At 48.3% G+C, this 16,129-nt stretch overlaps 1 protein-coding gene across 3 annotated transcripts in view; it reads left to right on the plus strand.

Moving 5' to 3' along the window:
• Nucleotides 1-16,129, plus strand: part of LOC146772949 (SLAM family member 5-like) — a 408,736-nt gene that overhangs the window by 163,705 nt on the left and 228,902 nt on the right. For all 3 annotated transcript variants that reach the window (XM_085637738.1, XM_085637739.1, XM_085637740.1), the window contains one exon: nt 8,345-8,593. In XM_085637738.1, the coding sequence (XP_085493864.1) occupies nt 8,345-8,593 (249 nt within the window). The remainder of the gene's footprint in view (nt 1-8,344; nt 8,594-16,129) is intronic.

Genomic DNA, 16,129 nt, shown 5'->3' on the forward strand with positions numbered 1-16,129 from the left:
ACTTCTGCCCCTCCCTAGAGTAGTCGGTGAAGATCATGACTCTGGTGTTGGCCAATTTCAGTTCTCGCATTTTCCGTGCTTCTCTCAGAATTACATCTCAATCTTGATAATTCAGGAGTCGTGCGAATAGGGGGCGCGGTGGGGCCCCAGGTGGGGGTCTCATAGCCTTGTTCAATGAGAAAGCAAGTGGAGAACTTAGCTCCTGGGAGGACTTCTCTCAGCCACGTCGTCAGAAAGGCAATGGGATCAGTGTTCTCCTGTCCTTCAGGTATCCCGATGAAGCGAAGGTTGTTTCTCTTGGCCCTGTTCTCCGCGTCGTCAGCCTTCCACATGAGCTCCCTCACGGTAGCCTGGAGTTCCTTGATGTCGCCTTTGGAGGTATGTGTTGCGTCTTCCACCTCAGAGATGCGGGCCTCCGTTTGAGTGACGCGGTCTGCAATGTTATGTACGTTCTGTCAAATAAGGGTCACCTCCATTCTTATCTCCGCCATTTTGCCTTCAATGGCTTCTCTCGAGGCGTGAATCGCCTGAAGAATGGCTGCATTATCTGGCGTGCTTACATTGTCCCCCTCTGATTCTGTGTGCGCAGGAAGCACCTTAGTGTACTTGTCCATTTTCACTTGTCGGTGCATCTTCGGTCCTTTGTCTTTAGCCATTATCATGTATGGGAGGTGTTTTTGCCACCATCTACACAGCCAAGGGGCAAAGGCACCAGTGGGGGAGGTCACAAGCTTGTGTCCTGGAGGCTATCGTAGAGAGTGATATGTGGGAGGTAGGCACATCGCGTCCCTCATGTGCAGGAGGTATATGGAGAGCCTACCGGCTGACGTCCTCGTCCCGTGTCGCGCTGTTGAAGCGTCTTCCCAGTGGGCAAATAAATGTTCAGGGGGACTAGCGTATACAGTATATCTGCTTCAACAGTGACCACACTCCAACGTGCGTCAATGCCTCAGTCCTCAGCAATGCTGCCACTAGGTCCCTCCCTTAATACCTTTCAGGGGTTCTGACCCTGCATTACCGTGCAGGACCAGTCAGTGCTGAAGGCCCAACCTCATCCGTGGGTCAGCAATGCGCCTGCCCTCGAAGCTGCACAGCACGGTGGGGCCCCACAGCAGTCTTCCAGGTGATGAAGGAACAGCCAGACAGGTGTGGTTATGCCTGGCCCTGTCGCCCTAGGGAGTCCACACTCGACCGACGTGGCTAAAATGGCAGAACTAGCCTAGTACATATCTGGATGGCTGTTAGTATCTGTCACCGCCCGTTGGGTCATTTGTTGCCTTAGTGTAAAATTGGACGCGCCTCTGGAGGCTACCAGCCCCAGTTCTGGCTTCCCCAGCGATGGAGTTGTGCAATCAGTCTATGTAGGTGATTGCTCAGCAGGCTTTGTGTGCCTCCCGTGACCTGCGTTTCTTACCCCCTGTGTTCCGGGCTACCGCTGCAGTCACTCTAGGCAGTCCCACCAGTGACTACATACCAGCAGTCAACGCGGTCTCCACCCGTCTCTCAATCCGGATTTGCAACTGAGGGCAGTGTATGCTGCAGTGATGCAGGTCTCTTCACCGCGCCCAGATCTGCCGGTCTTAAGGGGGAGGCAGCAAAAGTCCCACAGATGAAAAGCCCTTCACAAGCGATCTCACTCCCCTTCTACGCCGGGGAGCAGTCACAACAGCTCCAGCATCGTTCTCTCATGGGCCTCCACTATCGACCCCTGTACAGTGCAACCAGGCCCACCAGCCACTCTCCCTCCGCCGCCCCGGAGACCCGGTTCGGGGGCAGAGTGTGCGTTGCCACGGCGCGTCCAGACAGGCCCATCGAGGGCTCCCGTCTCCACAGGATCACGGCGCAGCCCCTCTCACTGCAGCAGAGCGAGGGAAAGGGAGAAACGAAGCCTCTCCCTGCTACACAGCCAGCGGTGCTTGAAGTTCGTCCCAGGCAGGGAGGGCGGCCGCTCCAGCGCCGTCACTCGTCTGCCGGTCAGCGAACAGTTCCAGGTCTGTCCAAACGGTATGAATGGCAGCGACGGCAGCTCGACGTGTGGGTTGCTCACCTATCCCTATAATGCAGTCACCCTCAGCAGTGTTTCGTCGTCCTCAGGTCCGGGCAGCCATCTTGGCGGTCGGGACCCGTTGTCTTGGAAGTCATGTATCTGCTGTAGATCTCACTGCAGCGGCCACATAAAGGGCTTCCTCCGTGGAGTTGGGGGTGAAATTGCACTCGGCCGGCAAATTTGTTTGTCATATGTGGCTGGAATACAGGATTCTGACCAAGATCTATGTCGGGCAGCCAGAGCTCCGGCAAATGCGGCTAGTCAGCCATGTTGCTGGCCACTCCCCCTGGCAGTCCACCACATTTGACAGCTGTATTGGTGGCCAGTGTAACCTGAATTGGCCATGCCAATGAGTTCCAGGCATGACTTCCTAATGTGCTTCTTCAACAGAACCCAGTCTCCAGGACTAAAGTCATGGCACTGCTCCTGGTTCTAGAGGGCAGTTACAGCTTCAACCTGGTGAGAGGCAGAGCACACCACATCAGCCAGTCCTTGGCAGTAGTCGAGAACCATTTCATCTGAAGATATTGAGAAGTGTGATAGCAGGCAGTCTCCAGGCTCTCCCCATGAGGATCTCATGAGGCGGTAATCTGATTAATTGATCAGGAGTACGCTGGAGACTCATTAACAACAAAGGCAGTACATCTGACAACTTCAAAAAGGTAGATCCAAATACTTTGACAAGGCAAGATTTCACAATCTCGTTTATCTGTTCTACAATTCTGGATGCTTCAGGTCTATTACTACAGCGCAGTCACTGTTCAACTTGCAAGGCTACACACAGTATTCTCAGAACTTCATTGTTAAAATGGGTTCCGCGGTCTGACTCAAGAGAAACAGGACTCTAAACCAAAGTCTTAACTCTAGCAGTAATAGCTTGGCTACAGAAAGACTATCATGTCTTTTAGCCGGGTAAGCTTCCACCCAATGGGAGAAGATACACACCACAACTATGATATATTGCAGCATATTACACATGGGTATCTCAAAATTAAACTACATCCTGTTGAAAGGACCTCCTGCTCTCCCAATGTGACTCAGTGTAATTGGTGCCATCCTCAATATGTTTAATTGCTAATTGGTAACTCAACGATGACAAAGATTCTCAGTCATCACTCTTGACAGCACGCTGGCACTTACACCACAATCTTTTAGTTAAGTTGTTAAAGATTTTTCCCAATTGGTCGTATGGACCTTTGTTGGTTGACTTGAAGTGCCGTTAGGTAGTAGACATCAGCAATACATTTCAGACTTGTGAAGCCAATGTAAATCCACAATGAGGACCAGGATTCACTAGTTATGGTTATATGGGGTATTTTAAGATATTATTCAATCCAGTATATAAGCAAAATAGCAATAAGTACGGTAAGTATAGGAAGCTGAAAGATCTCAGTAGGCTTAGCCATACTAAGATGAGTAACAAAATATTAACAGTTACAGCAATACAAAAACAGAGTATAGTGAATAAGTGTTCCATAAAGAAACTTCACTTTCCTCTTCTACACATAAAGGGATTACAAGATCATCTAGTCAGGGCTTATATTTAGGGAGCTTGGAAGGTGTCAGCATGATATAGACTTCTGAAGAAGCCTAAGAAAGCGTCACACTTGCATGAAAAGTAAGCGGAGTCCAGGTCTAGAAAGTATCTGCTCTTCCTAACTGTGGGAACACCAATTAAAATAACAGGAGCTTCAGAACATCATTATCCTTTCCCACACCACCAGGAACCAATGAAATTATAACTTGAGATGAGCATTTGCAACCTCCTTTAATGTTCCCACTGCATCAAAACTGGGATTGTGGATTGCAACCTTGAACATTGTCCTGGAACAAGATTTAACAGAAAGCCTTTCTCTATATTTCTCCACATTCACTACCAAGTTCTCCCTTCAGGCCTCACTATCAACACCCTAGGCAAACAATAAGCCTTTCTCTAACTAACAAGCAGCATAATAATGCACCTGTAAAAGAAAAGAAAGAGCATACTGGCAAGGTTAAATACATTTCAACTGAGGCCTGTAGTCAGGCTAAATTAACTTAGCAGTCATAAACTTAGAATGCATGAATATACATAAACACGTATAACTTTAAAATTAATGAAAATGGGAACAAGAAAAGACATAATTACATGTTTCAATTGAACATTAGTGTACTCATATATAAATCTCTAATCTCTATGGTGATTACATTTCATTAATACATTTAAATGCTTCACATATGTTAGGAAGTTAAAACACACAGTGAACATAATGTCGTACATTAGTGTAAATTTGCATAATTGTGACACATAGAGGGTGGAACTAACTTGCACTGCTCCACTCTCAAACTGGGGTAAACCATTTCTGCCTGAACAATCTCAGCATTGCAACCCTCTCAATATGTGCGGGACCCTGGAAATGTCTGACCATCAGCGGCAAGAAACCGTCGGGCAACACAGGTTTCCCATCAACAGAAACTCAACCCTCATCTCTATTCTTCACACAACCTGCTCTGACTGATTCCTGCCGTTCAATCTCTGGCGATTGCTATTGCAGTCTCTTGACTTCCTCCCACTTATCAGCAACAGCCAACAGCAAGATTAATTTGATCTCATTTTCAGATTCCTTTGAAAATTCTCCATTGAATGTACAGGACTTATGAGTTCAATACCAAGCAACTTTGTCAGCATACTGATTTCCGGCAGTGACATAATCATTTTGGCTGCTGTGTGCTGTGCATTTTCAACACTACTATTTCCAGAGGCATTTGCAATGCCTTCAGCAGTCTCATGACATATTTTCCATTTCGGATTGGAGACCCAGATGTCATAAACTTTGAACCCTGGTCATCCCCCATGGACCTTCCCAACCTGCTAACCTCATTAACCAAAGACTACTAACAGACAGCATGGAACCCTCTATCCATTGAGGACACTGCAGAAATAATAAAGACAGTCCACTCAGGGGCACCCACAGACCCTGGCCCCTCCATATCTACAACCTGGGAAGAGCCATGATCAGCACTGTTTTCACTTCCATCATCAACACCTCCCTCAAGACAACCACATTCCCTGATAGCTGGAAACACAGCAAAGTCACTGCCCTTCTAAAAAAAAAAACTCAGCCGACCCTTAGGTACTCAGCACCTACTTACCCATCTTGCTGCTACCCTTCTAAGACTAAGTCCATCAATAGTCAATTCTCTGGCCACCTAGGACACCACAAACCTCTGGACAAATCATGACCAGGGTTTCAAAACAACCATAGCACTGAAACAGCCCTCATCGCTGCCACAGATGACATACACACCATCCTCGACAATGGGCAGACCTCCACCCTCATCCTCCTTGACCTCTCCAGGGCATAGAATACCATATCCCATTGCACACTCATTGCTAGAATACACACAGTCGGGATACAAGGACCAGCTCTCAAATGGATAGCATCCTTCCTCTTCCAAAGAACACACTAGTCATGATCACACCGATCACATCAGAGCCCAAGGACCTCAGCTGCGGAGTCCCTCAGGGATCATCACCCAGCTCTACACTTTTCAACATGCACATGTCTCCTCTGGCTAAATTAGTCAGATCCCATGGAATCAACATCATCTCCTACACTGACGACGGCCAGCTCATTCTTTTTCCTCTCAGATGACACCCTCACCACCAAGACAAACTTCCAATGCGTGAACAGTGTGGCCAATTGGATCTAAGAAAACGTCCTCAAGCTCAACACAGACAAAACTGAAGTACTGATCTTTGGGAATAAGAGCACACAGTAGGATCCCACCTGGTGGACCGCCAAACTTGGAACCAGTCGCACCCCAACCGACCAATGTAGGAAGCTAGACCTCACCCTGAACACCAACCTCACCATGAAGTCCCAGGTCAAAGCCATCAGTTCCTCATGCTTCTACATCCTCTACATGTTACTTAAAATCTTCAAGCGGCTCCTACTGGACACCAGATGTATCATCACACAGATCCTAACCATAAGCAGATTGAACTACCGCAATGCACTCTACACTGGCATTCAACCCATCTTTTCAGAGACTTCAAAGCATCCAAAGCATTCAAAACGCCACCATCAGACTTTTCCTTGACTGTCTGAGCCACACCCATACCACATCACTCCACAGAGAGCCACACTGGTTTCCCATTCAGAACCGCTACCAGTTCAAACTTCTTATACACTCATTCAAGTGACTACACAACACGGGACCCGCATATTTCAATCACTGGCTTCATTCCACCGACACACCAAACAACTTTGCTCAGCATCACTCTCACATGCACACATACCCTGCATCAACAGAAGCAGAACGGGAGGGCGATCATTCTCCTACCAAGATGCCATATCCAGGAACAACCTCCCCAACACACCAGGGCCTCCTCCTCATGTCTTGACTTCCACCAGACCTTGATTCCCAATTGTCTTCTTGTGGGACCATCAAGACTGCCTGTACTCAGGCCCAGCCTCACCACACACCTACGTTCACCTACTCAGCTCCTGGATACCATCAGTGGTGACAAGCAGAGCTCTACAAATACACCTTACATTACATTATATAAACCTATTTTTAATGACAACTGTCTGAAATTGTTGATGACAGTAACGCCATACTGACTATAAGTGTAAATGGTAACTTTCAATTTGTTCTTAGACATAACGCACTCTAGTAAGAGCAACCAATTCAGCCACTTTGGCAGAGGTTACATCAAGTAGCCAGGAGGCTTCCACTGAACCGTCTAAGGTGCAGATGGTATAAGCAGCTTTCAAACTTCCCCCATCTTCTCTTAAGCATGAGCCATTCACAAACAATACATAGTTAGGCTTTAGAAAGGAGTTCATCTTTGATGTCAAGCCTTGGATTGGGGCACAGTTCAGTCACATTGAGACAGTTGTGGTCAAGTTGACAGCCACCCCATCCATTTAATTTTCCGGCAAAGGCAACAATGTATCAGGATTCAAACTACAACACATCTTTAAAATAGGTTGTCAGCGGCCAGGATGATTTGCTAATACTTTGTGAGGTGGCTGTTAGTCAGGTGTTGTTTCTTAGTCTGAGTGAGTAGCAACTCTAACGAATGTGGCACCATCACTATAAGAGGATAGCCCATCACAATGCCCTCACTCTGCTCAGTGCTGACACCTACTGCAGACACAGCCATTAGGCAACCCGCAACGCTGCAGGTACTGGATTAAGTGTGGCTGAGAAATAGGCCACCAGCCTTCAAGAATCACCATGGGTTTACGTAAGCACTAAGAGAACGCACCCTTCTCTCTCACTGCAATATAAAATAAACTCTTTACTGTAACCTGGCCTTCCCAGAGCCAGGCCACATCAAAGATGTTATCTCATCTCTAAGACGGCATTCATGCTGTTGTTGTCCCATGGTTTTGGATCAGACACATCTTTATGTGTCAACCTCTGTAGAGGCTTTGCTACTAGGGGAAAGTTGGATATCCGTTGATGACAGTAGCACGCCAGCCCCAAAAATATCCTGACATCTCTCTGGGTAGTGGGAGGGTTAATTTTCAAAATGGCAGAGATTCTTTCCAGCAACCCCACCCTTTCTCAATGTGGTGTCACTGATACAGAACTTCCTTCTGACAATACTAAAGCTTACTCTGGGACACTTTATGTACATTTTCAGCCAGATAATTCAATAGGGCAATAGTGTCTTGCTTACATGCCTCTTGTGAAGCCACTAACTAGCAGGTAATCAGTGTATTGTACAAGAACTGAGTTGCACGGTAATTTGAAGGTCTCCAGATTCTTTCTCAAGGTATGGTTGAAAATCTAGGGTCTCTTTGTATGCCCATGTGGAACTCGGCACCGTACCAAAATTCTATTTTGAAAGCGGAACACAAAGAGAAACTGGCTTTTTTGTACAAGTGTAGAGAAAGAAATGCTTGCCATAAATGAACCACAATGAACCACTCTGCCTTACAGGGTACCTGAAACAGTATTATGTCAGGACTCAGCACCTCAAGACAACATGGGACTATAATATTATTCATCATTCTAAGCTCCTACATATTGCGGCAACCGCGTTGTAAAGGAACGCGATGTAATAGCATGCGATGTAACATGCTATATTCAGATTGTCTTGATTTGTTTATAAAGCACCCTGATTCCATTGGGGGATCTAAAAAAAGAGAAAAATAAGTATTAGAACATTGGAATGTTAGGAGCTTCATGGAAGAAAATGTAGTGGCTCAGGGCCTTTTATCCGATATTAAAAAAACAAATGTATATTTTTACTGTATACCTCTGAAATTTACATTGCGTTAATTTTATTTTCCACCTTAGATCAAGTGAGTGCACAAGTTAACATCAGCGCTGGCAACGGAACCTGCAACATCATTTTGAATTGCACTGAAAAAGATGACAATAATGTGACTTATACATGGACAAAAGGAGTTAAGAAACCCAGCAAAAAAACTATTGTTAATTTCACTTTGAGTGAACAAGACAGCAAACTGGAAGTCTGTTGTCAAGTGAATAACCCTGCCAGTCATTCAGAAACATGTGTCATTCCCTGGAAAGAAACTATTGAAGGTAGATATCTTCCTTAATATTTCCTTTTTGAGCCCCTTTAGTTATGCTTTCTGATTTTTTGAGTATGCTCATATGTAACTCTTCGTTTGTGATCTTGTTTGGGGTTTGTACAGGATAACAGAAAAAAAGGTAGGTGCATTCATGCAGTTAAAACATGCAAGGCAGCACAAGATATATAAGGGAAGGAGTAGTTCAAAAGTCTAATAAGAGTCCCTGTGTCTATCCCTGATGTTAATAGTAACTTTCTACAGAAAAAAATCATGAGATAGATAACAACACAACCCATTAAGGAGGACATAAAATAATCAATGCAGTACTAATCTGATAGCCTGGTTATTTTGTGTGTCTCTATCCTTGCATTGTTTAATTTCGTTTTCCATACTTTGTTGATCTTTCATGGTATTTGCAATATAGCCATCAAAAGGGCATTATTAATATCCTCCCGGCACTGAAAACCACATTCACTTTCAACCAACCTCCTTAAAGAAGGTATAAACAGCACTAACATCACAACCAACATCACTTCGATTACTGTCTCTTCCAATATCATTCTTTTTAACATTTTTTAGCTGTCTTTAATTTCAACCTACTTTTACTCCAACCTAGATAATACCCTGCTCTGACTTAAGTCCTAGCCTCATAGATGCAAGAGGAATGCCCAAGTCATAGTCACCCGAAGGGAAGGCCATTCAAAATAATTGTGTTGGAAGACATGGATGTCGAAGTTAAATGAATAGGTGTAGGTCAAAAGAAAACTAGACTGGCACCGATTTAGACAGATTATCCTGTCACTCACTACAAAATAAGCCCTTGTTAGTCTGTCTGTCACTCTCCTGGGTTGTGAAAACCTTGACACATCCTCTTCACTAACTCCTACACTCGTGCACTAGCCCTTTCTCTATCTCGATTCCTATGCAGGGCTGGATTGGGATTAAAAATTGGCCGGGGCACGCTAAAAAAAAGTGGCCTACATTTGCATATTGCTTTTCCGCAAAACACCGCCTTGGAAAATTTTATAAATGAAGGAGGGGGGGGGAGCGTTAAAAAAAATGCACGGATTAGTTTACACTGGTGAAACACACCTGAAAACAAGTGAGGGCACTTTAGCTCAGGCCCCCTGCATATATTAATGGGCTAGCCCAGAAAGAGAAAAAGAGTGACACCTCTGCCCGTTAGTAAAAGGGAGGTAATGGACGCCCATCTACCTCCAGAAAGGCCACTCAGGCACCCACTGGGTCGCTGGCGGCATTGAACAACGCAGAGAACGCCCAAATCGGCCCCCCAGGCTGCTCAAAAAAGCAGCCCACAGCTAGCACTCAGACACGGGCCCCTCGGACATTGCCCGAGAGCCCGCATTACCAATCCAACGCTGTTTCTATGTCCATGCCTGGTCGTAATCAGGAGCTCTTTGGCCAGATGTATTTCCTCTACTTAAAACCATCCAAGTAGTAGCAGCTTCGAACTGAACAAATGTGCATCTTAGATACCACTGAGGCGCTGGCTCCGCAGCTCACTGAACTATGACCCTCAAGCACATGAAATGCGGAGCGGGGCGAAATGCCCTCACACATATTTCATGACTTCTGGTAACTTCCGCTTTTCACCTGCACATCTTCCTGCGAATACTTATTCAAACTTGTTTGTATTCCCTACCATAACTAATGACGTAGACAGTCACGAGGAGTTCATTCTGATATTTACCCACGGATTGTGCGATCATGTCAATGAAAGTGGCGGGGTCTTTCACAGGGTGTCTGATTGTTCGGTCACCCTGTTGTATACGTGTGCCCAAAATTACCGCCGCTCACACAACGTTGTTCAGTGTGAGAAATAACTGTGTTGCATCTTAAAATTATGGAACACAGCACAGCACCATAGACTTGCCTGCTTATTATGTCATTGGCTGCGCTTGCAGTAAAAATGGGGGTTATGCACAGCGCGCAGCCTAACACCATTGTGCAAAGGCGAGTCTTTTCAGTCTAAAATAGACTTTATATACACTACAGGTATACACCCCAGTACAAACTCATTAAAAGTAGACAGAAGAAGAGTCATGCGTGTAAGATATATGCTTTGCTTCCAGCACACAGGCTACATATTATGCGTTTCTTTTCTTTTTTTTTTGTTCTCATTCACCACAAAGATATCTGCACCAAAACTGCTGGGCGCTAGATAAAGAAGCTAAACCCCTCCCATGGGCGAGTCCACCTCTCCCTCCCCCCATTTGACTGCATCCCTTTCCCTTAAATCACACCACTTGAAAAACGTGCAACGGTGCCTTAAAAGGTCGCTGTTTATTCAAACAAAACTTAACATGTTCATACATTCAAAGTTCATTGGTTATTCATAATATCCATGTTAACGCATGTTTCATTGTCTTTGTAATTATGATGTCCATTCTCTGTCGATATACGCCCCCAGACAGTTTATTCGCTGGAGGGCCTAAGCGTCCGGGCCTCTATGTCTGCGGTTCCAGGCCTCAACTCGCTACCTAAATGTGTGGGTGCCCGTCAGGACCTGCCCGGGCTGCAAGTCCCATTCCGCTTGCCTTGGACCCTTTGCTGGCCTCTCCCTGCTCCTCCGGGGCCCCTGCCATGTGGCATCCCAAGGACCCCGTGTGAGCCTTTCATCTGTTCTGCCTGAAGCTGCGCCCTGACGTTCCACTCCCCCAGTACCCTTGCTGTGAGGCATCCCAAGGGCCCCATGGGAGCATCATATCTACTCTGTCATTGGCTTTGTGTCGTCCTTTGCTCCCTCAGTGCCCCTGCAGTGAGGCATCCCGAGGACACTGTGTGAGCCTTCCATTTACCTCTAGCATTTTTCTCTCTTTTGTTTAGTTTTGCTAAGTTCCCCCGCTCTCTCGCTCCTTTCCTTTATGAGAAACCCCTCTGCTTGAGAACCCCTACAATGTTTAGTAGGAACATATACATCCCTACCCCGTCAGGTGTACTCCGTCCTCTTGATGGCAGCCCGGGGATCTCAAGTTGATGAACCCGTGTCTCACGAACCCCCAGCCATTGGCCCTACATATTTTTACCATAGTGATGTTTAGTTTTCGCCTAGACTTCTCCACCGCCCCCAGATCTAGTGTCCCCCTCCATGATTTACGCACTATTACCTTTGAGAAAACTATTTCTGCTGGGTGCACCATTCTGGCTAGGGATGACAGGCCTGCCTGCATTTTCTCAAGGAGCCCCCTCCTGAAGCCAGGTCATTTCCCCCCAGGTTTCCCCCCAGGTGGATCACCACCGCATCCGGTTTGCCACCTTCCCCGATAGCTTCCTGCGCCATGGAGAGCAGTTGATCCTATTTCATTCCTGATCGCCCCAGCCAGGTTACTTCTCTGTCCTGCAGCCAGATTCTGCCGAACTTGTGTCTGGCCGCCGCCCACCGTTGTGCTCGCGTAATGTAGGAGTGCTTCATGATCCATACCTTTTTATGTCGTACCGCCGGACCTAAATAAGGGGGTGGAGGAAAGACCGGACTTAGCACATTGTGGGGCATATGTAACGTTTAAACGCTCCGGATGACCAGCGTCCTATGCCCCTTATTTGGTTGGCTCCTAAACCTAGTTCTGCGGCCGAGGGGGCTGCCCCAATTCGGAATGAATGCGACCCAAAGTCCTTAGCCGGTATTCCTATCCTTTCCAGTGCCCTCCTCATCACTGCTATGAATTGGAACCAGCTCAAATACGACCCGTCCCCGTGCGTCAGCAGCGGCATCCGCTTGTGTCCCCTGGGTTGCATGTATCTTTGAACTAAGCATACTGGGCAGCAAGACTTGTCCCTGATGCAGTTGATCCTAGTCCATCTTCCCCTGCCCGCCTGGTCTGTTTTTGACCACCGCAAGAGGACGTTCATGTGCCCTTTCCTTAGCTCCACGTCGGCCCGACGTATGCATGCTGCACCTGGGTTGCCTACCACGGGCGCCACCAACTCACTGACCCTGTCAGCCCCAAAGAAGGCCAATGTGAATGCTGCCCTAAAGAGTGTGGCCTCTAGCTAAGAGGTGCATATCCCGTCCAGTGCACCTACCATCTGTTGCAGTGTTGCAAAATGAATGGACCGCCTGCTGTCGCTCTCTGCGTGTTGCAATTTACTCCAGCCTCCCAAAGCCATCCTACATCGGAAAGATCTTGTCGGGTCCCCCCCAGCCATCTTTTTATGTATGCAGTGGCATTAAGATGGGCCTGGGCCCAGTATTTTGTCTTTACCGCCGAGAAGGCCCATTCTATGAAGCACAAGACCTCTTCCTGCCCTGCTAGCCGGCCCCCATGATCCCTGTTATGTCAGCAAAAGTTGCCCAGCACTTACGGTATCGGTGCTCTATTTTGGGGGCCAGCGCGTTTTCCGGCATTTTCTTTATCCTGGGTCCACACATGCCCACGCCTCTTCCAGCACCGGGGTCATCCCTCGGTCTGCGTCTGGGGCAAGCTCTCATAATCCGCCCCACTTAAAATGAGAAATAGCATCTGCAATTGAGTTGTCTACCCCTGGGATGTGTCGAGCCCTAAGCGTATTGTTCTCCTCTAGTTGGCTGTCCACTAATTTTCTCAGCAGATTGACTACTGCTGGACATTCCCCTGTTCCTGTGTTGATTACCTGTACTACCACGTGGTTGTACGACCAAATAGTTATTTGTTTGTTGGCCAGCCTTTTCGTCCAGATGTGGATTGCTAGCACGATAGGGAATAACTCCAGCAAGGAGATGTTGGCAGTAATCCCGCCATCTTCCAGCTCTCGGGCCATACCATGCCCAGCATGGCCCTGAAGCCGATCCCTCCGGCCGAGTCGATGTAAAGCTCTAGTTGATCTGCCTGCACCCATGGCTCTCGCCACATGAGGGTCCCTTTGAAATTGGTTAGGAACCTCTCCCATTGCCCCAGGTCCTCTTTGACCCCTTGAGTTAGGCTAACCCTGTCGTGCTTCTGTGTCACTCCCCTAGTCATCCAAGCTAGGCGTCTTGCGAAAGTGCGCCCGGCGGGAATACCCTTGTGGCGAAGTTCAACTTCCCCAGCAGCTGTTGTATTTCGCCTAGTGTTGCCTTTTGCTGCCTTAACTGGCCAATGTTCTGCCTCAGACCTGCCACTTTCTCGGGAGAAAGCCTGCATGTCCCAGCCACTGAGTCCAGTTCTGTTCCTAGGAAGGACAGTTTCGAGGTTGGGCCCTCTGTCTTGTCCTGGGCGAGTGGGACCCCCAGTTCTTGAATCAGGCCTCTGAAGTTGTGGAGGAGGTTTGCACATTCTCCTGTGCCTGCCCTGCAAATGAATAGGAAATCGTCCAAGTAGTGGACCCTCCCCCCCGCCGGGGCCTGTCTTCCAAGTTCCCACTCCAAAAACCCGCTAAAAGCCTCGAAATTGGCACATGATATGGAGCAACCCATCGGTAAGCATTTGTCATAGTACTATTGGCCGTCCATTCAGAAACCCAGTAGGGGATAGCTCTCTGGGTGTACTGGCAAGAGGTGGAAGACATATTCAATGTCGATGTTTGCCAACAAAGCCCCCCTCCCTGCTTGTCTTATTAGGTCTACTGCATCGTCCACTGATGCGTATGCTACCGAGCAACTCCCCTGATCCAGCCAATTGTTGATGGAGTCCCCATGGGGGTGCGACAGATGATGTATTACCTGAATTTGCCTGTCTCCTTTTTTGGCACCACGCCCAGTGGGGATACCAACAAACCCTTCAGTGCGGGGGGAGGTAAAGTAGCCTGCCACCCTCCCCAGCTTTACTTCTTTTACGAATTTCTGCCTTGAGGCCTCCGGGTTGTCTCCTATTGATTTCAAGTTCTTACTCTCCCTGGCACCCCTGGGTCCCTTATAAGGAATGTGGAAACCTGTTGTGAAGCCCTCAGCTAACCTTTGTTTGTCTGATGTCTGTGGATAACATCCTAGTAAATATAATAGTCTCCTGATTTGTATAGGGGTGGGTAGTGTGTGTCGCCCGCCAACACACTCTCCACCCCTTTCTGGGGCTGCCAGCTCCCTATTTTTTTGTGCCTCCTTTTTCTTTGGCAGCCCCTGTCCCTTGGGCCTGCCTGCAGTGAATGGCGGGGTGGTTTCTGCCGCAGGAACCACATGCAGGCTTGAACTTGCAGACGACTCCCTCACTTACAGTCGTCTTTTTCAAATTTCCAACATGCCTTCCTGGTTTTGCCATTGCTTTGGTTCTTACCTTTAAAAACCTGTCCTTGCCCTCATATTTTCCCTTACTCGAGTAGGGACTAAAAATTGGGCTCTCTCGTGTTGACCCCCTCCCAGGCCGCTACCATGTGGGTGGTGAACCCCTCCATGTCCTGGCAATCCCATTCGATCACCGGCCACGTCTGCATTTTTTCCCTGAACGTCTCATTGTATATTGACCAAGCGTCCCCCCGGTATTTCTGCTGCACCTCTTACACTTTCTGTTCGTATAAACGGAGTGCCGCTGTGCTCTGTGGGAGTTTTTCAAAAAGTACACATGCAAGGGTCCTGAAAGCCTTTATCCAGTTCTCCAGGGACCATTCCACCCTGGGTTTCCGTCTATCTCTCCTGTCATCATCTTTTTTGTCCTGTGACACCAGGTCTAAACTTGCCTGGGGCACTTCCAGCAGCAAGAAAATATCTATAAATTCTTTTCTCCAGATACTTTCCTTCACTGTCAGCGGGATGAGATTTGCAAGGCCTAGTAGCTTTGTGGTAGTAGGGGGGGTCTCCTGGGGAGGGGCGTAGGTATTCACTGGCCGGCTTGCCCAATGGGTCCATGCCTTCCCCCGCTCCCTCTTTCCCTGTGCTGTTTACCCGGGTAATTGTCTCCCCCCTTGCGGTTCATTTTTGGGCCCTGCCCCTTTGGCCTGGTTCACCTCTTGGGGGTTCTCCTGAACTGTGTCTGCCGACCTCTTTGGGTCCTCCCTGTAATTTTTTCTGCGGTCTGGCCCCTGGATTGTCCCATTCCTCTCGGTGTTCCATTGCGGCCCTCCACCGAACGGAGAGCCACCCCATGCCATTGCCACCAGGGCACCCAGGCCATGGAGGGGCTGGTCCCTGTCCCCATGCTTCTCCTTTGAATCCCTGTTGATAACTTTCTTGCCCTGCCTGCCATGGGGGTTGTGGCTGCCAAGGCCCCCTCATAGCTAGATTGTTGACCCCTAGCTGCAGCCCTAGGTTCATTATTTGCCCTGGTTCACCCTCCACTGCTACTGCACACTGCCCCCCTGTGTGCCTTCCCCCAGCACTCTGTGCGCGATGCTTATCAGAGCCCTCATCCTCTGTGCTGCTCCGTCCTCTGTGCGATTCTCGAGGGGCCGCCGTGCTGGCCACAGAGCCCTCATCGCAGCTACTGTCATCAGTGTCCGATCTGGATACCATCTTGGGAGATGCAGCCCTTTGCTTCTTGGCCTGGGCCTTCTCGCTCCCGTTGCCCTTGGGTTTTCTTGCCGTTCCCTCCTTCGATCCGGTCCTTGAGCTCTTCTTGGGTGCTGCCATCCTGGCTGCATGCCCCCTGCTTTCTGGTTTCCCCGGGGGTGGTGCCGGGGAGGGTGCCCGTCTCTGCTTGTT

Source organism: Triturus cristatus, chromosome 12 (genome assembly GCF_964204655.1).
Source record: "Triturus cristatus chromosome 12, aTriCri1.1, whole genome shotgun sequence".
NCBI classification, from domain to species: domain Eukaryota; kingdom Metazoa; phylum Chordata; class Amphibia; order Caudata; family Salamandridae; genus Triturus; species Triturus cristatus.